General features: G+C 43.3%; 2 protein-coding genes across 6 annotated transcripts; both read right to left on the bottom strand.

Annotated features, from left to right (window-relative positions):
- Positions 1–3,258: 3,258 nt before the first annotated feature.
- Positions 3,259–6,259, bottom strand: lat (linker for activation of T cells). The gene is made up of 6 exons (XM_036969216.1): positions 5,839–6,259; positions 4,569–4,683; positions 4,340–4,379; positions 4,119–4,150; positions 3,964–4,021; positions 3,259–3,873 (listed from the first exon to the last, which is right to left on the bottom strand). Exons 2-6 carry the CDS (start codon positions 4,675–4,677, stop codon positions 3,714–3,716), a joined length of 399 nt encoding a protein of 132 aa, XP_036825111.1. The 5' UTR covers positions 4,678–4,683; positions 5,839–6,259; the 3' UTR covers positions 3,259–3,713.
- A 1,160-nt stretch (positions 6,260–7,419) lies between these two features.
- LOC110521885 (protein spinster homolog 1) lies at positions 7,420–24,146 on the bottom strand. Of its 5 annotated transcripts, XR_005040988.1 has the most exons (13): positions 23,427–24,146; positions 19,690–19,908; positions 16,780–16,982; positions 14,999–15,150; positions 14,797–14,863; positions 14,421–14,563; positions 14,017–14,169; positions 13,407–13,596; positions 10,458–10,523; positions 9,979–10,077; positions 9,701–9,869; positions 9,392–9,525; positions 8,778–8,908 (listed from the first exon to the last, which is right to left on the bottom strand). XR_005040988.1 is itself a non-coding variant. In XM_021599820.2 (12 exons), the coding sequence occupies exons 2-12, from the start codon at positions 19,898–19,900 to the stop codon at positions 8,838–8,840; spliced, it is 1,524 nt and encodes a 507-aa protein (XP_021455495.1). In that variant the 5' UTR covers positions 19,901–19,908; positions 23,427–24,146; the 3' UTR covers positions 7,420–8,837. The 5 variants fall into 5 exon arrangements, 4 of the variants coding, with proteins under 4 accessions (XP_021455495.1, XP_021455496.1, XP_036825366.1 ...); XM_021599820.2 differs by lacking the exon at positions 9,392–9,525 and having other exon boundaries at positions 7,420–8,908; XM_021599821.2 differs by lacking the exon at positions 9,392–9,525 and having other exon boundaries at positions 7,420–8,908; positions 19,690–19,905.
- Between the last annotated feature and the right edge of the window lie 1,695 nt (positions 24,147–25,841).

The following is a 25,841-nucleotide window of genomic DNA, read 5'->3' as shown; positions in this document are numbered from 1 at the left end:
AATGTAATGAGTACTTTTGGGTGTCAGGGAAAATGTATGGAGTAAAAAGTACATCATTTTCTTTAGGAATGTGGTGAAGTAAAAGTTGTCAAAAATATAAATAGAGTACAGATACCCCAAAAAACAATTTAAGTAGTACTTTCAAGTAATTTTACACTACCGGTTATATAACTATTACCACAGCATGTTTTCCCAGTGGAAGATTAGAACTTTACCAAACTGCCCCTGTAATTATTTTTTTTTTCCTTATTCAAAATTAACCGTTATGACGAAAGTCTGGAGGCTCTTCTAGACATGAAGCTATTTCACATCTAGGGTTAGCCTAATATTGACCTAATGGCCTTCAGTTCAGAGAAAGTCTAAATATTAATGCATATCAATAAGAACCATGGAATGTAACCTATGCAGACATTTAATTACCAGACTTATTTGGCAATTTATCAATTCATTGGCACAATATAGTCCAGGTCATCTTTTAAAATGTGACAAAACGGTTCATTCATCTGTAGGCTGTGTGCATAGCACTTTGGTTTAATCATCAATTTGTTCCCATGTTCTTACCCAAACTGAGTGCAGTACCTGTATCTGTTAAACTCGAAAAACAGTCCATTTTTAGGGCTGGGATAATAACCTTCCTGCCAAGTAAAAATGACTGACATGGCAGATTCGGACGGGAATAAAATTACAGATGTGGTGATTTGTGCTCGTGCACATAATTATATTACCTGAGTTTCCCCATTCAAATGTATCCCACCCGAAAAGGGCTAAAGTATTGTGTCCTATTCAGTCCCCTCTCCACCCTTACGTTACCTACCTGTGCTTTGGGAGCTTTTGGAGATGAGACATTGGTTGGAATGACGCAGAGACCCAGTCCCAGGAAGATCTGATGGTAACACTATTCTATAAGGAGGAGCGAGAGGTTACACAAAACCCAAGAGACCCCAGTACTCTATAGCCACAGAAGTAACATTATTTTAAATTTAGCCAATACAGCAACAAATGGCACTTTTTTCCCCAGGAAGTCCTAGAAATGCAAAGTGTAACATTCACAGTGAGGCACTGACATGTAGTATACACCGAGTATACAAAACATTAAGAGCACCTGCTCTTTCCATGACACAGACTGACCAGGTGAATGCCATGATCCCTTATTGATGTCACTTGATAAATCCAATTCAAATCTGTGTAGATGAAGGAGAGACCAGTTAAAGGAGGACTTTTAAGCCTTGAGACAATTGTGACATGGATTGTGTAGGTGTGCCATTCAAAGGGTGAATGGGCAAAACAAAAGATTTAAGTGACTTTGAACGGGGTATGGTAGTAGGTGCTAGGCACACCTGTTTGTGTCAAGAACTGCAACGCTGCTGGGTTTTTCACACTCAACAGTTTCCCGTGTGTATCAAGAACAGTCCCCTACCCAAAGGACATCCAGCGAACTTGACACAATCTGTTGGAATCAACATGGGCCAGTATCCCTGTGGAACACTTTCAACACCTTGTACAATCCATGCCGCAACAAATTGAGAATCTTCTGAAGGAAAAAGGGGGAGTGCAACTCAATATTATGAAGGTGTTCCTAATGTTTGGTATACTCTGTGTATTTTGTTAAAATTAAATGAACACTCACAGGTAGCCTGATCCTGGTTCATAGTCATCCATCACCTCGTTGACATACTCTACAGAACAGAGATGGCACATCCGCAGAGACATGCGCACACACAGCTGTCAATCAATCATGTCAGAATACAGTGCCTTCGGAAAGTATTCAGACCCCTTCACTTTTTCCACATTTTGTTATGTTACAGCCTTATTATAAAATAGATTAAATAGAAAAACAATCCTCAACAATCTACACATGAGACACAGGGAAGACATGTTTGGACATTTTTGCACATTTATTAAAAATATAAAACAGAAATACCTGATTTACATAAGTATTCAGTCCCTTTGCTATTAGACTTGAAATTGAGCTCAAGTGCATCCTGTTTCCATTGATAATCCTTGAGATGTTTATGTGTCTTGGAGTCCACCTGTGGTAAATTCAATTAATTGGACATGATTTGGAAAGACACACACACCTGTCTATATAAGGTCCCAGAGTTGACAGTGCATGTCAGAGCAAAAACCAAGCCATGAGGTTGAAGAAATTGTCCTTAGAGCTTCGAGACAGGATTGTGTAAAGGGACAGATCTGGGGAAGGGTAACAAAACATTTCAGTAACATTGAAAGGCCCTAAGAACGCAGTGGCTTCCATCATTCCTAAATGGAAGAAGTTTGGAACCACCAAGACTCTTCCTAGACCTGTCTACCCGGCCAAACTGAGCTATCGGGGAAGAAGGGCCTTGGTCAGGGAGGTGACCAAGAACCCAATGGTCATTCTGGAGTTCTCCAGAGTTCCTCTGTGGCGATGGGAGGACCTTCCAGAAGGACAACCATCTCTGCAGCACTCCACCAATCAGGCCTTTATGGTAGAGTGGCCAGACAGAAGCCACTCCTCAGTAAAAGGCACATGACAGTCCACTTGGAGTTTGCCAAAAGGCACCTAAGAATTGCAGACCATGAAAAACAAGATTCTCTGGTCTGATGAAACCAATATTGAACTCTTTGGCCTGAATGTAAAGCGTCAATTCTGGAGGATGCCTGGCACCATCCCTACGGTGAAGCATGGTGGTGGCAGCGTCATGCTGTGGGGGATGTTTTTCAGCGGCAGGGAGACTAGTAGGATCGAGTTAAAGATGGACGAAGAAAAGTACAGACAGATACTTGATGAAAACCTGCTCCAGAGCGCTCAGGACAGACTGGAGCGAAAGTTCACCTTCCAACAGGACAACGACCCTAAGCACACAGCTAAGACAACGCAGGAGTGGCTTCAGGACAAGTCTCTGAATGTCCTTGAGTGGCCCAGCCAGAGCCCGGACTTGAACACGATCAAACATCTCTGGAGAGACCTGAAAATAGCTGTGCAGCGACGCTCCCCATCCAACCTGACAAAGCTTTAGAGGATCTGTAGAGAAGAATGTGAGAAGCTCCCGAAATACAGGTGTGCCAAGCTTGTTGTGTCATACCCAAGACGACTCAAGGCAGTAATCGCTGCAAAAGGTGCTTCAACAAAGTACTGAGTAAAGGGTCTGAATACTTATGTAAAATGTGATATTTCAATTTCTAAAAAAGTTTTTTTTGCTTTGTCATTATGGGGTATTGTGTATAGATTGATGAGGGAAAAAAAACTATTTAATCAATTTTAGAATAAGGCTGTAAACTAACAAAATGTGGAAAAAGTCAAGGGGTCCGAATACTTTCCAAAGGCATTGCATGAATGGTTTAATGTCCAAATGTCTGAATGAATGTGAGTAAGTCACAAGTAGGCAGGTACAGTAGCCTAGCGGTTAGAGCATTGCTGGTTCAAACATCCAAGCCAACGAGGTGAAAAATGTGTTGTTGTGCCCTTGAGCAAGGCACTTTAACCCTAGCTCCAGGGGTGCCATATGGTTGACCATGTAAAATAATACATTTCACTGCACCTAATTGGTGTGTGACAATAAAAACATATTTTGTTTCACCTAAGGAGCCATGTGCACATTGTCTAAACTTCTTCAGCAGTTACTGTGTACATATGTTTGAGGGGATCAGTGTTATTGAACATGGTAGGATATAACGCTCACATTACCTTCTCCTGGACTCTCATAGCCGTCATTACTCTCTGCAAGAAAAAGCTAACCATTAAGAAGGAACTGAACTGTGACGTTATAGAGATAGTGGCGAAAGAAGGAAAACAAGTGGAGAAAATACACATTTGATGTAGAGGAAGAGCGAGACATCTCACCATTTTCAGTTGGGGTGACAGAGTTCGGTCTCAGAACGATCTGTGGTGAACTGTGGGATAGAAAGACAGGTACATTTCACTTGACGGTAATATGAGTCAAATGTCTGTGTGTGTGTGTGTGTGTGTGTGTAGTAACTCACATGGGTGAAAGGAGGCTGGAAGGGGGAGCACCCCAGCTTGTGGATGAAGAGGGGTTGTCTGAGGAGGAAGGTTCATCATAATCAGAAACACATTTTTCTTAAGAAGTATCATGAAAAGATTTGGGTACAACTTCAGTCATCACACACATACTCACATGGTGGGTGGGCCAAGCCGAATCCTGGGGTGCTGAGTGGGGAAGAAATCAGAGCGTTGGTAGAGGTTGATACCTCGCACGGATATCAATTGGAGATTTGTGCAAACATTCAAGCCCACTTCTCGTCATCTCGTCTGGTACACTTACACAGTGAACCGGACATATATTACAAGTGCCACACAAACTAAAAATAAAAAATAGTTTTATGAAAAAGTGCTTACTGCTGAGTGTAATCCTCACTGTAACGCTGCTGAATGGACGCTGAGGAGTAAGAAAATTATGTTCTGTAAATGCGTTTTATTTTTTTTCTCATCATTTGCATTTAACCCTTATTTTACCAGTTTAAGCTGACTGAGAAGAACATTCTCATTTACAGCGATAACATCTACATAGAGACCAATTTAATTCAAAACAACTTGATTGGTTACAGTAACGAAGCCTTGGTATTACTAGGCAGGTTGTGTCTTCTGCAGCGAAGACACAGGCCAGTCAACAGGATGAGTGACAGGAGGACCGCTCCACTCAGCAGCAACACATACAGCTGCATAGACACCTCCATCGCTGTCTGCAGGTATAAACACAATACACAAAGTCATCCGGTCAGGTTACACTTTTGACATGACACTATTAAAAGCATTAATATGCCGTCTTCTCTGACCCCGATTAAGACTAGTCTTGGACTAAGAAGCTAATTAAATGGGGATTTTTTTTGTACTTAAGTATATTTTTTGTATCACCTCGGAATAGAAATGTGGTTGTCAGTGTTAAATCCTCATCATGTAATTTTCCTTCCTTGTGGTTTTTGATTCTCCATTTCACACATGCTGTCTCTAACCTTCTTGCTAACTATCACTTTCAGAGGTTGAGTTCACCTTTCTAATTCCAGTAAACGGATTTCCTGTATTTTCAAGTTAAAGAAAATACCAGCACACTCGTCTCACACTGTATGTGTAATCACACACACACACCCTTTCTGTATTTCACATAATATCTAGTTCTGTGGCACATAAAACAAACTCCCTGCAAAACTGACGACACACAAAATAAGACAACCTCAAGAACAGACATGACTACAACGACACTACAGTGCGGTACCATAGGGCTGGTATTTACTTTTTTGCAGAACCTTGCTCCCTCTAAACCTTTTAATAGGTAGTGAGTTGAACACAAAAGGCCCCATATGTGACAAATGGTGGCGATTGTGTCACGACACTCCTCCTGGAGAGCCATGAGGAGGGTGACTTTTCGGCCACTCAGAAGGATCTAGATTTGGTAGCGAGAGAGGAAGCGAGGGACGGCTGATCTGAAGGGCTAGCTTAGACCAAGTTAGGTGGTAATAGTACAGAGCTGCTGGACCGGAGGCCTTCAGAAAACCTGGGCCCTGTACTGGTGGCCATGATGTTGAAGAGCATTCAGATACAGTCAGTCATTTCTAACATTGTGAACATGTCTCTATACTGAATTCATCTTGGGTTAAATCAACACTGTTGTGAGTACCAGGGATGGAGTCAATTCAGGAAGTACACTGTACAATACTCTTCAATGCTTTTCACTGGGGAAAATGTGGAATTAGAATTTGGTTTACTTTCTGAATTGAAACAGGATTGACCCAACTCAGGTGAATACGTCAACAAGTTACTTCTTCAGTTGTAGCTTATTCTCTACTAACCTAGAGGTTAAGAAACTAGGCATAAAGTTGGAGTGGAGGGAGTTCTCTTACCGGCACGATTTGTGTAGATTCCCAACAGAGCGTTAGGTCGTAGGTCGCTGATGATCTGCCAGGTGGTCAATGAGACTGGTTCTAAACCGGAGGTCGAGTTCAGGCCGAGTTGATCCCAATCCAATCCCCAGACCAGCTCAGTCGTCAGCTACACTGAGATGCGTCATTTTGGATCCATCTGATCTACAGTATACCATACCTCTGTTGCTCAAATCCCTGTCATACCACTCTCCCTATTTAACACTCTGTGTTTTCCACTCTGTCAGTTAACTGTAAGGAACCTTGACTATTGCAGCTTGACATAGGTGTCTTCCTCGATGCGCCTTTCTGTCTGTACGGCCTGTTCAGTCGCCTCCTACTTCCCTTCCTCCCTCTTCTCATCAACTCTCCTACCCTGCCGTCATCTCAACCTCCCCCAATGTGCCTTTTTTCTATCCTTCTCACAATGTTGTTTCAGATCACCTCTCCCCACCACCGTACCTCTGATCTCGTCGCCTCCTCTCTCGGAGACCTGAAACGCACATTCAAATACAGGGAATGACAAGTGTTCAGTTCATGGTTCAAAAGATGTACCATCCTATAGTTCTAAATCCTATGCCGGGGTACCCCAAAGATCTGTATTTGAACCAATGTATATGTTGTAGAGGGAACAGTGAGAACAGCATAATAATTGGCCAACATTCAGACCCTTGGCTATCATTTGGTCCATACAAGTCAATAATCAGTTATTGTCAACTGCTAATTGAGCTGTCAGTAATAATGCTTTATTTTTTAGTCAGAATGTAGAATCTGAAAGTCAACTCAGAAATGTAGCGAAAGTATACAACAGACATGGAACGGCAAATCACGACATGTGCCTCCTGTAGCTGTGTGTTCCCATCATCAGTGCACTCATTATTATTCTCTCCAGACAATCATTTTAGGGGAAATGTTTCCACCACCATGTGTGGGCATGGCACCCACACATGTAAAATGGCTGCCGGGTGCCTATGTGGTAGCGTTGGGTACGGTGTTGCATTTAGTGTTATCATCCTGGTTTAACTGCCAGAGCCTCTGAGAAGACACTAGTTCTCAGAAGAACACAAAATGTCAAACTGCTCTGGACATACACACACGTGGGCGCACACACACAGTCTCGCAGCAGCGTTAAGATTGAATAGTGTGAACTTTGCACAAGCGACCTGCTTTACCTCGCTCACCCCCCCCCCTCCTCCTCCCCCCACAAACAGGAAACCACACCAACGGAAGGAAGCCGTGAGCTCCTCTCTCACTCCCCATCAAAGAGAGAGACTGTGTAGGCAACTGAAAAAAAAATCAAGGTAGAGGTGGAATTCCTGAATAGAGAGAGGGGCAAAGGAGAGGGAGATGTCATAGGAGAGAGACAAGAGAGGGAAAGGTATAGAGAGGCTGCAGCTGCACTTGGTGTATTTGTGCAGCAGAGTATACAACCCTTCATTAAAGCGTGCTTATGGGCTTACAGGATCCAAGCTTCAAAGACACATTTATCACCTCTGCAACTGCAAAGCACTAAGTGACATATGCGCGGATACATAGAGAAATCATTCCATGAGTCATCTCATCAACGGTCCATTCTCATCGTTTAATGTTTCAACAAAAGTTTACATCAAATCAAATTCAAGTTAAAAACAGAACTAATTATTTTAAGGCTTCACTTTCCAAAATAACCAATAAATTATTTTAAAAAAAAGAAATAATGTAACAATCGCCTTCATTAAAAAGGGATATCCATTTTCCTTAGACAATTAAACTGTAATAGACCTGATTTGATCTCCTGGTCGTTGTGACATCAGTGACTCTGGATTTTGTGACCTCATATAAAGTGCGCCTGACCGCCAGGATCATTCCATAAAAACACCAGTAATTGCAACAACAAAAAACACAAAAAAAAGAAGGATCTTAATAAAGAAAACTGTCTGGAACAGACGTCTGTCCCTCCACCACGTTCTAGGTAGCTGAGGGACAAATCTAGTGTTATTATTATAATATACCAAACGGTTCTAAAAACAACAAGCATGATTAGGCTTAATCTGTTAAAAATGCAACATCCCACAATCGATCGGTGGGTTTGGAGTACAATGCGGCCCTGTGCCTGCCAACTCCCTTTTTTTAGGTTGGATACTGTATGTAGTAAGTAGTTTGTGGTTACACTGAACGAACAAGCATAATATTTACAGTCTTTAGTTTGTTGACGGGAGGACGACAGCACTGGTTGGAATGGCTTCGAAATGGACCGGTCATAGTTATTCCGTGGCTAATCAGATCTCTGCGTTTCAGACCCAAGCAAGAAGCACAGCAGCAGTAGTTGGGATGTAGTGGTTAGAAATCAATCAGAGCACTGGGGTGAAAAATATCCTGCCGGTTTTCCGCGGAGGTCTCTACCGTCGACATATAGTCCCTGTGGGGTAACGGATGAGCGTCTGTCTAAGAGTGACACCCCTATCTGTGACCCTGTGACACATTGGCTGTAATAGGAGATAACTGGGGTGCACACATCAGAACACAAAAAGGCTTTCTGCTTCTTTCTCTCCCTCGGGTAAAGTAGCTGCCTCTTCTGAAATTCTCTCTTGTGCTTTCTTCTATCCGGTCACCTCTTCCAGCCACAGAGGTTAGGCTTCCACTGATGTGGCTCTTTGACTTCCTGATTACTACTCTGCATACATTTCTCATAAGCCACTTTGTCTCATGTTGTCATGCCAACACGTGAAGCCAATCAGAAGTGGAATATCTGATTGGTCACTACAAAAACACCAGGAAATGATGAGTGGAACGGTTTGGCAGCTCTGACTCTGCAATGTTCCTCAGCAGATAAAGGTATTAAAAACCATATCACCTCAAATGTTACAAATAATAAATAAAAGTCTCTGTATAGGGCATTGTCCAATTAAAGACCCTAAATGTAAAAACACTGCTGCGCGATTGAAACAGGGACCAATCAGGGTGCAGCATATTCCACAGGAGCCTCCAATGTCCCTTTAATCTCAAATCAAAACGCTGGACACTGGCACCCTCGTGGACCTGCCGCTCTTCGGTACAACAATTGGTTCATCATCTGTTAGGGAAAGAAAATACAGGACAGTAAAATTAAAGCATTGTATATTGATTATCAAGATGAGCAGAATATGTGACCTGGTAGTTTCTTCTAACTGTTGCAAGCCTCTCTCTGCTAACATCAACTGTGGTCTGTAAACTCGTCTCATCTGTGCTTGCTCTCAACACTTTCTTTCACATATCTGTAGTTAGCAGGAGTAAGTGTTGGGCCAGCAGCATAGCACCCTGCATCCCACTGCAGGCTTGCCTCTGAAGCTAAGCAGGGTTGGTCCTGGTCAGTCCCTTGATGAGAGACCAGATGATGCTGGAAGTAGTGTTGGAGGGCCAGTAGGAGGCACATTTTCCTTTGGTCTATTTAAAAAAAAATCCCAATGCCCCAGGGCAGTGATTGGGGACATTGCCCTGTGTAGGGTTCAGACTTTAGGATGGGACATTAAATGCATGTCCTGACCCTCTGTGGTCAGTAAAATCCCATGGTACTTACTGTAAGAGTAAGGGTGTAAACCCTGGTATACTGGCTCAATTCCCAAATCTGGCCCGCATACAATCATGGCCACCAAATCATCCCCAGCTTCCAATTGGCTCATTCATCCCCTGTAACTATTCCCCAGGCCATTGCTGTAAATGAAAATGTGTTCCCAGTCAACCTACCTGGTAAAGTATGAGATTTTTATTTTTTATTTTAAAGGCTCCTCATTGAATTTCACCACTTCACATGCATTCATAGTTAGCTTCACCTGTTGCTAATCTGGGGCCCAGGCGCATAAACGTAGCTCCAAGTTTAGCCTCTCACCTGAGGGTGTGTAGTTTGCGGCACGTTGACGGTCCTTCTCGATGAAAAGGGCAGTGGCCAGGAAGAAAGCCCCGCCCCCCACTGCCACAAAAGTGCACGTGAGGAGGGAGAGCTGCAGGGAGCGGAACTGCCACAGGTACGAGTCAGTCTGCTTCAGAGAGTCTGACACCTGATGGGGAGGGGAGGGGGGGGTGTCAGACAGTAAATGAGGATCATACTCTTTCTTTAGACAGGTGTGTGTATCAAATGCATGCATGCATAACAATCATGAGACATACCAGGCCTATGAGATAAGGACTCCCAGCATCTCCTAGCAGGTGAGAGAGAACGATCTGGAAGGCCTCAGCTGTGGCGCGACGCGTAGGGACCACCACGTACTGGGAAAGACAGAGGGAGAGTGGGGGGGGAGAGATGGAGGGGAGGTAGGAAATAATTAGCAAATGGTTTTTCCATATCTTATAAATCAGCACAATTTAAAAGTAACCTTGAGGTTGGAAGGTCAAACATGTACACTAAAGAGTCACATTACTTTAAAAATGTGGCTATTCATATATGCCACTGACATGGCATGATCTAAATTCCTCAACAGAAACCGAATCCATATTATCCAGTTAGTACACATTTTTGTTGTCGCCCCGGACGAGCACACCAGGTGAGTTTGACTAATTTGATCAGAAACATCTGCATATGGACATTGATTGAATAGGGCACAACCACCTTGCGTTTAGATTTTGGATTGTTATGCATCTGAACTCACTAGCAGGATGTCCGCTACGATGGCCCAGTTCATAGACAGGAAGGTCTCGCCCAGGAAGATAAACACCTGATCACAAAAAAAAACTGGTTAGACTACCATACACTGGGGATACAAAGCCAACAGAGAGGAAAGCGTGTGTGTGAAAGACAGCCTGATCGGTCTTACCTACTACTTACTAAAACTGCATACTGTGTACTAATCATTCTACATACTATTTATGTACTGTTCAGTAAAATCGAATGCAGATAGCAACACATGCTCCCGAATGGCACAGTGGTCCAAGGTACTGCATCTCAGTTCTAGAGGCATCACTACAGACCCTGGTTCGATCCTGGGCTGTATCACAACTAGCTGTGATCGGGAGTTCCATAGGGCGGCACACAATTGGCCCAGCGTCATCCGGGTTAGGGGAGGGTTTGGTTGGGGTAGGCAGTCATTGTAAAATAAGAATTTGTTCTTAAACGGCTAGCCTAGTTAAATTTCAAAAACATAACATACTAGACTCAGCCATATTGAGAATGAGTCATCTAATGTGCAATTGCGTTGACTCCTGCCATTTGTTTATTTTGGTACAGCGTGTTACTATATCTGAGTATCAGCTGTTGTCAAACACAAGCATTTCTCTTCCTCAATATTGTGCAAAATTTCACGTACTTTCACACATGATCAATTCCATGTAAAAGTACCAACGTGAAGTCACTAGGAGCATATCAAATTGGGTGTTAAAATGAAAGCTAGTCTGAGAAAGTAAGGCATATATACACTGAACGTAAATATAAACGCAACATGTAGTGCCATGTTTCATAAGCTGAAATAAAAGATTCCAGAAATGTTCCACACACACAAAATGCTTATTTCGCTCAAATTTAGTACATAAGTGTTTACACACCTGTTAATGAGCATTTCTCCTTTGCCAAGATAATCAATCCACCCGACAGGTGTGGCATATGAATATGCTGATTAAACAGCATGATCATTACACAGGTGCACCTTGTACTGGGGACAATAAAATGCAACTAAAATGTGCAGTTGTCACACAATGCCACATATGTCTCAAGTTGAAGGTGCATGCAATTGGTATGCTGTCTGCAGGACTGTCCACCAGAGGTGTTGCCAGAGAATTAAAATGTTCATTTCTCTACTATAAGCCGCCTCAAAGATCGTTTTAATGAATTTGGCAGAAAGTCCAACCGGCCTCACAACCACGTGTAACCATGCCAGCCCAGGACCTCGACATCCAGCTTCTTCACCTGCGGGATCATCTGACCAGCCACCCGGACAGCTGACGAAACTGTGGGTTTGCACAAATGAAGAATTTCTTCACAAACTGTCAGAAACCGCCTCAGGGAAGCTCATCTGCGTGCTCGTTGTGCTGACCAAGGTCTTGATCTGACTGCAGTTCGGCGCCGTAACAAACTTCAGTGGGAAAATGCTCACCTTCAAATGGCCACTGGCACCCTGCCTAGTGTGCTCCTCACAGATTAATCCCAGTTTCAACTGTACCGGGCAGACGGCAGACCGTGTGTATCAGTGGTGGTCAGCGCCATGAGGATTTTTCTTTTTTTTTAATGAGCATGGCCTTATTTCTATTATTATCCTCTCACCTTCTCCCTTCTCTTGGGGACTTCAGTGCACAGCACTTCAGCTAACATAGCATCCCTCTCTGAATAGGCTGAGCTAGCTGCATTCACAGAAGTAACAAGTAAAAAGGTAGACCTAACAATTAGTGTTTTTACATTATTTTCTTTCATACCAAATTGGTAGCAGAATAGCTGCAACTGAGTTGGCTACAATGGGAAATAATAGTAGTCACAAACCACAGTTGGTTTCACAAGTTTGGACAGGACAGTAGAGTAAGTAGTAGAGTATAGTTCAATACTGTAGAGTTCAGTATAGTATACAGTAGAGCACACAAGTTGAGTACACTAATGTACTGAACTATCTGCACTCTACTGAGCTCTACTGTGCTGTACTCTCCAAACATAGACTTCTATGATTGGTTCAGATTTGGTGTGGTCAAATTTTAACCTTTGTGTACCCATTTAGGATAAATCACCATGAAGAGAATTTCTGTAGTACAGATCAGGGAACCATGATGAAATTCCGTTACCGGGTGTAAATCCACTTCACTTACTGTAGTTGAATAACCAAATTAAATTTATGTCATAGCTGACACCCCATTCTTTCCGCAGACATCGTTGAATCTTAATTCGGAGCATATATTTAAACAGAGTTTTTGGGAAAACGTGAATTCATTAAAAAAAAAAAAAAAGAGGCAAGTGCCTCCCAGGTGGCGCAGTGGTTAAGGGCGCTGTACTGCAGCGCCAGCTGTGCCTTCAGAGACCCTGGCCGCGACCGGGAGGTCCGTGGGGCGACGCACAATTGGCCTAGCGTCGTCCGGGTTTGGCCGGTAGGGATATCCTTGTCTCACCGCGCACCAGTGACTCCTGTGGCAGTCTGGGCGCAGTGCGCGCTAACCAAGGTTACCAGGTGCAGTGTTTCCTCCGACACAATGGTTCGGCTGGCTTCCTTGTTGGATGCGCGCTGTGTTAAGAAGCAGTGCGGCTTGGTTGGGTTGTGTATCGGAGGACGCATGACTTTCAACCTTAGTCTCTCCCGAGCCCGTACCGGAGTTGTAGCGATGAGACAAGATAGTAGCTACTAAAAAACAATTGGATACCACGAAATTGGGGAGAAAAAGGGGTAAAAAAATGTTTTTAATTTAAAAAGGTTTTGTAAAAATGTCAGTGTTAATTGTTTAAAATAGTCCTTGTGCATAGATTTGTATGGTTTGTTAAACTTTGAAATCCATGTTTTTTGTTTTTAAGTGAAAAATGTAAGTCAGTTCAGCTCCAGCACTGTGGAATTGTCCATACCCAAAACGCCTACTATTTAGAATGCAAGTATTCTGACACGGCCACACAGAGCGAGAGATGGGTGTTGACTTACGTAGGTGGCAGTGGGGCTGGCCTGAGCGAAGACGATGGCGAGGTAGAGGAAGGGCGCTGAGAGCAGGAGTCCTAGAGCACACACCAGGGGGTCAGCCTTTGGGGTCCTCAACCTCAGCCTCCTACTGACCTCTGCACCACTGGCCACACCCAGGATCCCCGACACAACTGTGATGATGCCAAAGTACAGGCTGCGAAGGGAGAGAGTGAGAAGGGTTTATAACATTTAATTCAATTGGAAACATTTGTTTACCCTTGCTGACTCATCTGTGTGGTTTTTGATTGACAATTTACTATTTCCTGATAAACTGAATTCCTTTGAAAGTGAAAGTTTGATGTCTATTCTCCACTGCTGCTCTCTATTCACTGACTCGTACTGTCATCCCAAACCGTTGCAGTCATCAGGAGTCGAGTGTAGTAGTGGCAACAACATTGTGATGATTCAATCTTATCCTGTGATTACAGAGGAGTCTGATGATCCCTTAACATTCTGACTGATTATAAAGTGTCTTTGTTCACCCCTTAGTTCCAGTGTGTGTGTTACCTGTCGGACGTTTGTGCGTCACCTGTTGGATGTTGGTGTGAGTTTGAGGTGTGAGCCTGTGTGTTACCTGTCGGAGGTGTCGCAGGGCCCCTTAATGCAGGGGGGCCTTTCTCCGGTGAAGACAGCAGCTCTGAAGAGGAAGGCCGGGGCCCAGAGTGCCAAGGAGCCAGTCACAAAGGCCACTGCTGTGAAGCCAAACGTAGACAACACAAAGCTGGGGCTGCACACATAGACACAAACAAATATATTGGTTTGATAACTCTTCTGTAAGACCAACGATACACTATAATTGTGCAATGACTACAGAGCTATAGAGATATGGGCAAAACATAGTGGACTATTATAGGGAACATGGGTGTCATTTCAAGTAGTGCACAATATAGAAAAGAGGATATGATACTCAGCTCTGGTCAAACGTAGTTCTCTACACAGGGATATCATTTGACACTGGGCTTGTGATGGTGGACATACTTTCTGCAAAGGGCCTTCATGTCACCCAGCCAGCTGGTCCTTTGGAGGGTGTGCTCCGGTCGGGCCTCGATAGCACCCCTCTTCGGCTCTTTCACCACAAACAGAAGCAACACCACCGCTACCAGTCCTAACGCAGGAGTCACCTAAGGGGAAAAAACACAATTTTAATGGCGTAATTGACGTTTCTGATACGGACAGATAAAAATTCAATGTGTCCATGTTTTAGTTCTAAGTCAGATGACCAGCTGGCTGGGTGACATGCTTTTATGCATTTTTGTTTTATTCCCTTCATGGTTGAGAGTGCATGTATTTTGAGAAACGTGTGTGTTGAGATGAATGTATAATATCCAACAGCTCAGGGGATTTGATAACTCACCCGCAGGGCCCAATGCCAGTCCCCTGCCATGTCATCAACCTTTGACCCCACGATGTAGCCCAGACCACTGAGGAAGGAAGGACAATGGAACAAACATTCACCACAGGGTCAATTGGCTCCTACTCTTAACACATAATCCAAGACAGATAACAAAGATGGACAGATGTATACATTATTAGGTGTGTATGTTCTATGACCCCACCTGCCCACTGGAATGGCGAAATAGAAGACAGAGAGCATCTGCGTCCTCCTCTCCTTGATGTACAGGTCAGCGATGATGGTTGGGGCGATAGTGGAATAACTGGCCTCCCCAACCCCCACGAGGCCACGCGTCAACAACAGGAGCCAGAAATACTGACAGGATGAATGGTGGAGAGAGGGGGAGAAAAGAACATTCCTTCAGGTTAAGAATTTATTTTCATTTCAAATCAGGGGAGCCCATTGAGGCCAGGTTCTCATTTTCAATGGTGCCCTGAGGACAACAAATTCAACACAAACACAAACATAAAATATCTATATTCACAGCATCATTGGAATGAGCTTGTTGTCATTGCAGGCGATCTCAACGCTGTGCGTTACAGGGAAGACATCCTCCTCCCTCATGTGGTACCCTTCCTGCAGGCTCATCCTGACATGACCATCTAGCATGACAATGGCACTAGCCATACTGCTCGTTCTGTAGGTGACTTCCAAGACAGGAATCAAGTGTTCTGCCATGGCCAGCGAAGAGCCCGGATCTCAATCCCCTTGAGCACGTCTGGGACCTGTTGAATCGGAGGGCACCAATATATCTCAGGAAACACCATTCAACTGACTACCAACGTCAGCCTGCAGGCGCCCGGCCCGCCAGAAGGAGTCGCTAGAGCGTGATGAGCCAAGTAAAGCCTCCCAGGCCAAATCCTCCCCCAACCCTGGGCCAATTGTGCTCCGCCCTACAGGACTCGCGGTCACGGCCGGTTGTGACATAGCTTGGGATCAAACCCGGGTCTGTAGTGACGCCTTAACCACTGCAGTGTCTTAGACCGCTGCGCCACTTGGGAGGCCCAGCTATTCACAGTTAATAAAAACAAAAAAAATACTCTGACTTAACAAATTCAACACAGACTTCTAAACTGCCACCAGGGAATCAAGATGCAGGGAGTTCTGCATGTTATTTAAAAAAAATGGGTGGCATTAAAACTGAAGGCGAATTTACTTAATTCAGTGGAGACCCGCAGCTCACGTCTCCTCACACACGGAGACAGACAGACAAGCAAGCAGGCAGGCAGACACAGAAAGTTTAAGAGTTGTCACACACAGATTTACAGTTCATTGTCAAGTCATATTCACTGTCTGAGAACCAGGGCATGGGCCTAGAGGTCTTCACATGTACAAAAAGTTGGATCCGTTCCGAAATGGATCCGTGGCTCTCCCACCAGACTCGATAAGCACACAATTATTTCCCAAAAAACGGAGACCGTTCCGAATTAACCCAAGGTCAGTGGGACCAAGTCTGAAAAGTACTGTGGAAAGCAGACTCAAACAGACCTGTGCTGGTTCGGATCCAAAGACCCGTTCAGATGCGAGAGAAAGAAACCAACTGGGCGCTGCCAGCACCATCAATAAACAAGCGATATTGGCCAAATTATCCACAGTTAAGCGTCCTTAAAAACTGCCTATAACAAATGACAAAAAAAATGTGTTGTTTCGATGTGGAGCATATTCCCAACTTTATAGTTCCTAAAACAATAATCGTCAGAAATTAGGGAGAGATTTTTAATTATAGAAGAATGGAGTAACCTTTTCAACGCTAGTTAAGGATACTATAGTTATCACGTTTCCCATTGGATTAATTAACTACAAAAAAGATGTGTTCTAATTTTAAATTCTGGAGCTGCTCTGCAAAAAAAAGAAAGAAAAAGCAACAGTAAGGAACGATATAAACCCTAACTTTTTGGGGATTCAAAACAGTTTTATTTTGCTGGTCAGAACAGTGTCACTCACTTCTCTGGGCATGTAGGAGCTGGCAAGCGTCACCACGGACCAGAAGCCGATGCCCACACTCATGATCACCTTCCTGTTGTACCGGTCACCCAGGTAACCAAAGACAGGAGCCAGGACCATGTAGCTGCAGATGAAGACTGTTTGTAGCAGCCCCGACTTCCCATCATTGATCCCAAAGTACTGCTCAATGTCAGGCAGAACACCTAAACAAGACAGAGACAGACAGACAGACAGACAGACAGACCTGTTATTTGGAATATGGGAAATTACTTATTGGGGTTATGATAGTCTAATCCAACATGCTTTTTAGGAGTTGCCTATGCTTCTGTAGCAAACAGATCGATGATTGTTCTTTGTGTGAAATTATAATAATATATACACAGTCAAAATCATGTTTTTCATCAAATTTGATGATATTTGGATGAAACCAGAACAAAGTAGGATGACCAAATTATAAAAGACTGCTGTTGCTTTTACAATGATAAAGTTTGATCAGAAAGTTAATCACATAAAGCCTAATTTTAATAAACCATGGTAACTTCTTATTATCTTACCGATCTTAAATACGTACAGCCTTGTAACTGTCATCGCAGAAAGCGTGTTGGCAGAGTTGCGTGGTTTAGATTGGTACAAGTAAAATAACACCAAAATTTGACTTCAGTGTGTCAGCAAATATAATTAGAGGCTAGCTAAGTCTTCAGCCAGCATGGAACAAAAGAGGGGGAAGGGCTGCCCAAAACTGACAGATGTCATGTCATTTATATTGAGACATTCCAATTGGAAGATCCATACAAATTTCTGGACATCATTGATGTCATGATATATTAACATTGTTTGATAGTCAATATACATGTATTTAATTAAATGTATTCAGACCTCACCTTGTAAAGTTTCAACTAAAATTGTCCATTGGCTAGCTACAGTTGAAGTCGGAAGTTTACATACACCGTAGCCAAATACATTTAAACTCATTTTCACAATTCCTGACATTTAATCCTAGCAAAAATGCCCCGTCTTAGGTCAGTTAGGATCACCACTTTATTTAAAGAATGTGACATGTCAGAAGAATAGTAGTGATTTATTTCAGCTTTTATTTCTTTCATCACATTCCCAGTGGGTCAGAAGTTTACATATACTCAATTAGTATGTGGTAGCATTGCCTTTAAATTGTTTAACTTGGGTCAAACGTTTCAGGTAGCCTTCCACAATAAGTTGGGTGAATTTTGGCCCATTCCTCCAGACAGAACTCGTGTAACTGAGTCAGGTTTGTAGTAGGCCTCCTTGCCCGCACATGCTTTTTCAGTTCTGCTCACAAATGTTCTATAGGATTGAGGTCAGGGCTTTGTGATGGCCACTCCAATACCTTGACTTTGTCCTGAAGCCATTTGCCACAACTTTGGAATTATGCTTGGGGTCAATGTCAAGTTTTAACTGATGTCTTGAGATGTTGCTTCAATATATCCACATAATGTTCCTGCCTCATGATGCCATCTATTTTGTGAAGTGCACCAGTCCCCCCTGCAGCAAAGCACCAACACAACATGATGCTGCCACCCCCGTGCTTCACGGTTGGGATGGTGCTTCACGGTTGGGATGGTGCTCCACGGCTTGCAAGCTTCCCCCTTTTCCCTCCAAATATAACGATAGTCATTATGGCTAAACAGCTCTATTTTTGTTCCATCAGACCAGAGGACATTTCTCCAAAAAGTACAATCTTTGTCCCCATGTGCAGTTGCAACCCGTAGTCTGGCTTTTTTTAATGGAGGTTTTGGAGCAGTGGCTTCTTCCTTGCTGAGCGGCCTTTCAGGTTATGTCGACATAGGGCTCGTTTTACTGTGGATATAGATGCTTGAGGAAGCAGGTACAAAAGCATCTTCACAAGGTCCTTTGCTGTTGTTCTGGGATTGATTTGAACTTTTCGCACCAAAGTACGTTCATCTCTGGGAGACAGAATGCATCTCCTTCCTGAGCGGTACGACGGCTGCATGGTCCCATGGTGTTTATACTTGCGTACAATTGTTTGTACAGATGAACGTGGTACCTTCAGGCGTTTGAAAATTGCTCCTAAGGATGAACCAGACTCATGGAGGTCTACAATTTTTCTGAGGTCTTGGCTGATTTCTTTTGATTTTCCCATGATGTCAAGCAAAGAGGCACTGAGTTTGACGGTAGGCATAGAAATACATCCACAAGTACAGCTCCAATTGACTCAAATGATTTGCCTATCAGAAGATTCTAAAGCCATGACATAATTTTCTGGAATTTTCCAAGCTGTTTAAAGGCAGTCAACTATTTACAGATGAGCTGTGTAAAGGTGCAGTGATCGAAAAGCTGCTCTGACAGCTAATGCTTAAAGTTAGTGAGAGAGATATAAGTCTCCAGCTTCAGTGATTTTTGCAATTCGTTCCAGTCATTGGTAGCAAGAGAACTGGAAGGAAAGGTGGCCAAAGCAGGTGTTGGCTTTGGGAATGACCAGTGAAATATACCTGATGGAGCGCGTGCTACGGGTGGGTGTTGCTATGGTGACCAGTGAGTTGAGATAAGGCGGGGCTTTACCGAGCAAAGACTTATAGATGACCTGGAGCCAGTGGGTTTGGTGTTTTCAAAAGAACCTCCAGTCAAGGTGAGCTCCCTGCCCACTCAATATTTTCAGACTTCCTGGTAGTTTGACATGAGAGAAAAACATGTAACATAAAAAAAAATTGAAGTATCTAAATCTGGAAAAAATATAATGGGTGATGTTTAAGTCACACGTAAGGCTATTTTACATGGGAATCAGAATGACTGTTCGGGACCTTTAAAAGGTGAGGACCAATATCTAAACACTTATGATATGTAGTTCCCCTTTAAAGAAATGTTAGGTGAGCATTGGGTTTGGTCAATTTTGGTGTAACGCTAGATCGTCCATACCAGCCACGGTGAACCTGTCCATGTAGTTGAGCAGGTTGATGAAACACAGGACGATAACAGTGAACACCGATCTCATGCTGGACACGCCGCTGGCTGGCTCTTCCACTTCCCGGTGCTGGCTGGGCCCCGCACCAGGCTCTTCTGAGCCTTCCGCCTCGCTGTCATCAGAGAAGAAGGGCGTGGTGTCAGAGGTGGGGTCAGCTAGAGACATCACAGCTGCTGGAGAGAACAAGGAAAGAAAACTGAATGCTGAGAAGGCCATTTTTGGGTCAACACAGTATGCACCTGGAGTTAAATGGAACTCACATGCAAAGAGTTATCTAGAAGAAACAAAGGAGGGAAAATAAAAAGGAAAAAGTCAAAAGGAAAAATACCTAAATGAATGGCAGAGACACAAAGGTCCAAATGCATTTCAAATGTGTGTCATTGTAAAACCAAAGCAAATTTGAGTGGTTTGGTTGTGTTATTCAGCTGAAGGGAAAGCAATGTAATTTAGAGCCAGGGGAACAAGACAGTCAGAGACAATGTGGGAGAAAGGGGCAGTATAGGGGAAGTATAGCAATGCAGTCTTGTGATGTATGCTAACGAAACTAACTTACTGTCATGTGAGCATGGACAGCATATGTCTGAATGTGTGTGTGCGCAGAGTGTTAAGACAGTGTGTGTGCATTTGTATCAGCAAGAATGGAGGTTGTTTAGAAAGAGTATGTGAGGAAACGCAGGTAATGAAAAATACCAGAGAGAACGACGAGTTAGGGCTTGAGTATGGTTTCCAATTTCCTGAAGTGTTTTTCAACGTCACACAAAGGCTAACCAGACAAGGGTCAATTTGTGCTGACAGGCAGGCTAATACACGAACATCCTCTTCAAACAAAAATCTAAACTGTTCATAATTAACCACAAAACTATGTCTAGAGTAGAGGGTTAAAATGCTTCATCTGTTTACAGATCGCTACATAAAATACCAATGTGATTCTGATCGAAACTTGCTAAAGTTCAAGTAATCTAGTTTGAGCAAGGTTCCATTGACGTCTTTGTAAGCTTGCAGAAGTAGACATTATGTAGTTACCAGTTAGCTGGCTACTGTTACGTGATTTCTGGACACCGAGGTAAAGACAGTTATAAGTTGGATATTCAACAGATATTTGCGTTTTCAAACCTCAATAGCTTTCAAACCACTTGAGCCACAGACTCCAAATAAGTGTCATGATGTTGGAAAAAATTGCACACTATATTGCACAGGTCTTATTTTAGCAATTTGGAGATTAATTCGCTTTCCAAAGCTAATAAACATGTGGAAATGTGAGCCGCATTTTGTATTCCTAGTTTAATTAGGGAGCGTAATCAAAATACAAACTTTTACATTCAAATTTCAATAGCTCCTTGGTAATGTGACCTACTGACCTCAAACTCATTTCAGAATGTCCACGGTACAAGGGCACAAGGCGAGACCCAAATGCAGGCACAGGAGGCAGATGGTTGAGCTCCGATATTTATTATAACAAAGGGAGTAGGTAAAGGCAGGTCGGGTCCGGTGGTTGGCGGCGGCAACTCTGGACGCATGCCAGGCCCTTTTCGCAGATCTCCCCAGCTACGGCGCTCGCTGGCCCCAGACGTTGTAGGTGGGGAGGTCTCCTCTACGCTCACTAGATTTGAGGCGGAGACTAAACCCATTGGCCCCGCAGTGATAGGGCATTGCATGGATCTGGCTCATGCCCTATGAAGTGGGGAGCAGTATCTCAAGCTTGTCTGGGAAGGGGGGCCTACATCTGGTAGTACCATCCACGGCCATTGATTTGCTGCGGAACCATAAAACGGACAGAGGAAGCCTAGGTTCCCACTAGGCACAGATCACTGAATGTCAAGTTGATGAAATTCAAAGGTTGCTTCTTCCGACACCCAGTTGATGGTGCCGCTAGGTTACTGCAAAGGGTATTTGGTTCTCAACCCTATAAGTATTGCACTGGCACTTGATGTCGATTGGGTGTAAAGAAACAGTTGAAGTCCACAGAAGGTTAGTAGCGGCAAATGATGTCCAGTTTGTAAGACAGAAAAGCCTCTGATGATAACACCGGGCGTTACTCAGGGGCTGGGGGCAGCACTCAGGCTGTGGAGGTTGGGGACTTAGTCTCTTAGCTGATAAAAGCAGGCAGGTCACCAGGTGCACAGAGCTTGTTTCAGGTTACCAGGTGCACAAGGACACCTCCATCAAGGTAGGGGACACTCCGAGTCCAAGCAGGGGCGGCCAGGCTCGGGGGCTGGGGGCAGCACTCGGTCCATGGAGGTTGGAGTGGGGACTTAGTCTGTGAGCAGAAAAAAAGTGGGCGGGTCACCAGCAGCGCAGAGCCTTTTATGGGTTACCAGGTGCACGTGGTTCCTGACAGCGGGACTATAGATGTTTTAGTAATTCCAGAGAGTAAGCAATACTCTAAGGCCAAGGGAGAGGGATGTTGAACGAGTAGGGAGAGTAGGTGTGGAGGCCTGGAGGTCTGTAGTTCCAGGGAGTAAGCTATTCACTCTCACGCCCAGGGAGAAGGCAGGGAGTGTAGACCTAGAAGCCAGGAGGTCAGGAAGGCCCCAGAGAGAAGGCCGAAGTGAATAGGTGTGTGAGTGACACTGTCCTTCAGGGGGGCAGAGCAGGGAAATTAATGTAAAATTGTGTGAGTTGAAATTGGACCAACCTAAAGGGTGTGCAATGTGTAGGCTCACTGACTGTACATTCCAAACCTTGTTTGAAGTCAGTAGGTCACATGACCAAGGAGCACATTTTTTATTTCACTTTTATTTAACCAGGTAGGCTCATTAAGAAGTTCTCATTTACAACAGTGACCTGGCCAAGATAAAGCAAAGCAGTGCGACACAAACAACAGAGTTACACATGGAATAAACAAACATACAGTAAAATATTGAAATTACAACAATTAAAAATGGTAATGTAAAAACATGTGAGATGAAAATGGACAAACTAAAGGGTGTGCAATATAGAAGTGGTCAGTGGACATTATGAACCTTGTTTGAGGTCAGTAGGTCACATGATCAAGGAGCTATTGAAATTAGAAACATTGAAAAACATTGAATGAATAAATGCATGAGATGAAAATGGGCAAACTAAAGGGTGTGCAATGTGTAGGCCCACTGAGTGTACATTCTGAACTTTGTTTGAAGTCAGGTCACATGACCAAAGAGCTATTGAAATTCAAAAATGTAAATAAATCATTGAAAACTGTGAAAGACAACAAAAGAGACAAAAAAAGTGTGTGCGATGTGTGTCTATGCCATCGGGTTAGCTAGAACCAGTTTGAAAGTTTTAGGAGTAATTGAAATTTGAAAATGTTGATTTGTCACTATGTTGACGGTCCCTAACTGCTGTTGGTGGTGAAAACTACAGGCGAATATCCAACCTGAAAGTGTCTTTACCTCGGGTTGCTGGACAGCAAATTATGTAGCTAACTAGCAAATCCTATCATTATGGGACCTTGGTTGGTTAGCTTGTTGCTAGCAACCAGTGTGACACCGTATACAATTACCAAACACCTTGTTAGCTGGCTAACAAAACTAAAGCTACCTAACAGATTGACATCGAATGACAGTACGTTGCTAATACTCTGTAACAAATGTATCCCATACCTAGCAGCCCAGCAGTATAATCTTGCCAACTCTCGTATACTTTGAAAACAGATGTCCATAATACCTGTGAGTCTCAAAGCTACTTTTTGTTATTGTTTAACGGTCGTTACCTGGTAGCTGGTCAACTCAGTGATGAGACGAGGTTATCTGTCTCGGGTCCTGTGTTGATGTCAGATCTGCTCTTGGACGTTATGCCATTAGCTTAAACACTAGCGTCAACATGTCTTGATGCTCTCTGAAAAACTGGTCGGACGAAGGTAAACCGTTATGTTTTTGTGAGGCGCAGCTAGGTTCTTCTTTCCTTATCGCGGCGCAGCCATGTTGAAATTGTATCCAACTTCCGCACCTTACTCACATGACTTATTACAACACCACCTCCGTTGGAAATCGACCAACAATGAAACTGATACCAGTGACTGAATACTGAATAGATACGAGAAAAACAAGTCTTTTCATTGGCAAATAGTCAAAGTACATAGTTGCATTTTTCCTAGCCTCAACCAATGATGTTAAAAATCATTGGCTTCAACCGACCCTGGTGTGGTGAGATAACAGTCATTGTGCAAACGTTAATTCCAGAGGCAGTTTGGAACTCCGTAGTGAATGTTGCAACATAAGATTTTTATGCGATTCAGCACTCGGCGGCCCGGTTCTGAGCTTGTGCGGCCTACCACTTCGCGACTGAGCTGTTGTTGCTTCTATAAGTTACCACCCCACAATAACAGCACTTACAGTTAACCGGGGAGGTTCTAGTAGGGCAGAAATTTGATGAACTGACTTGTTGGAAAGGTTGCATCCTATGACGGTGCCACGTTGAAAGTCATTGAGCTCTTCAGTAAGGCCCCAATGTGTGTCTATGGAGATTGCATGGCTGTATGCTCAATTTTATACACCAGTCAGCAACGGGTGTGGCTGAAATATGGGACGGCAAGTAGTGGTTAGAGCGTTGGATTAGTAACCTAAAGGTTTCCAGATCGAATACGTGAGCAGACAAGGTAAACATCTGTCGTTCTAACCATGAACAAGGCAGGTAACCAACCCACTGTTACTAGGCCGTTATTGAAATTACGAATTTGTTCTTAACTGAGTTAAATAAAGGTTTTAAAAAAATAGCCGAAGGGGTGTCCACATACTTTGGTGTATATACAGTGGGGCAAAAAAGTATTTAGTCAGCCACCAATAGTGCAAGTTCTCCCTCTTAAAAATATGAGAGGCCTGTCATTTTCACCATAGGTACACTTCAACTATGACAGAAAAATGAGAAAAAAAAACAGAAAATCACATTGTAGGATTTTTTTATTAATTTATTTGCAAATTATGGTGGAAAATAAGTATTTGGTCACCTACAAACAAGCAAGATTTCTGGCTCTCACAGACGTGTAACTTATTCTTTAAGAGGCTCCTCTGTCCTCCACTCGTTATCTGTATTAATGGCACCTGTTTGAACTTGTTATCAGTATAAAAGACACCTGTCCACAACCTCAAACAGTCACACTCCAAACTCCACTATGGCCAAGACCAAATAGCTGTCAAAGGACACCAGAAACAAAATTGTAGACCTGCACCAGGCTGGGAAGACTGAATCTGCAATAGGTAAGCAGCTTGGTTTGAAGAAATAAACTGTGGGAGCAATTATTAGGAAATGGAAGACATACAAGACCACTGATAATCTCCCTCGATCTGGGGCTCGAAGGAGTGGTTTCGTAAGAAGCATTTCAAGGTCCTGGAGTGGCCTAGCCAGTCTCCAGATCTCAACCCCATAGAAAATCTTTGGAGGGAGTTAAAAGTCCGTGTTGCCCAGCAACAGCCCCAAAACATCACTGCTCTAGAGATCTGCACGGAGGAATGGGCCAAAATACCAGCAACAGTGTGTGAAAACCTTGTGAAGACTTACAGAAAACGTTTGACCTCTGTCATTGCCAACAAAGGATATATAACAAAGTATTGAAACTTTTGTTATTGACCAAATACTTATTTTCCACTATAATTTGCAAATAAATTAATTAAAAATCCTACAATGTGATTTTCTGGATTTTTTTTCTCTTTGTCTGTCATAGTTGAAGTGTACCTATGATGAAAATTACAGGTCTCTCTCATCTTTTTAAGTGGGAGAACTTGCACAACTGGTGGCTGGCTAAATACTTTTTTGCCCCACTGTAATTGATGCGGTGCGTCTCGTTGCTCCAATGTGTACCTAACCATGAACATCAATTCCTTTCTTAAAATCAATACACAGAAGTATATATTTTTAAACCTGCATATGTAGCTAAAAGAAATCCAGGTTAGCAGGCAATATTAAACAGGTGAAATTGTGTCACTTCTCTTGATTTCATTGCACACAGTCAGTGTATATGCAACAGTTAACAGTTAATGCCTAATTTGCCAGAATTTTCCGTTATCATGACATAACATTGAAGGTTGTGCAATGTAACAGGAATATTTAGACTAATGGATGCCACCCCTTAGATACGGAACGGTTCCGTATTTCACTGAAAGAATAAACGTCTTGTTTTCGAGATGATAGT

The sequence above is a fragment of the Oncorhynchus mykiss genome, chromosome 30 (genome assembly GCF_013265735.2).
Source record: "Oncorhynchus mykiss isolate Arlee chromosome 30, USDA_OmykA_1.1, whole genome shotgun sequence".
In the NCBI taxonomy this organism is placed as follows: Eukaryota; Metazoa; Chordata; class Actinopteri; order Salmoniformes; family Salmonidae; genus Oncorhynchus; species Oncorhynchus mykiss.
The sequence above is the reverse complement of the archived record's forward strand: the minus strand, read 5'-3'. Positions and strand labels throughout refer to the sequence as shown.

Coding starts and splice junctions, on each gene's coding strand:
- LOC110521885 (XM_021599820.2), bottom strand. CDS start 19,900: ATGTCTCTAGCTGACCCCACCTCTGACACCACGCCCTTCTTCTCTGAT. Junction 16,983..19,689: donor GGACAGGTTCACCGTGGCTG/GTATGGACGATC, acceptor TGTCTTGTTTAG/GTGTTCTGCCTGACATTGAG. Junction 10,078..10,457: donor TCGTAGCGGACATCCTGCTA/GTGAGTTCAGAT, acceptor TGTCTTTCCCAG/TACGTGGTGGTCCCTACGCG.
- lat (XM_036969216.1), bottom strand. CDS start 4,677: ATGGAGGTGTCTATGCAGCTGTATGTGTTGCTGCTGAGTGGAGCGGTC. Junction 4,380..4,568: donor CAGAAGACACAACCTGCCTA/GTAATACCAAGG, acceptor CTTACTCCTCAG/CGTCCATTCAGCAGCGTTAC. Junction 4,022..4,118: donor CGGCTTGGCCCACCCACCAT/GTGAGTATGTGT, acceptor CTTCCTCCTCAG/ACAACCCCTCTTCATCCACA.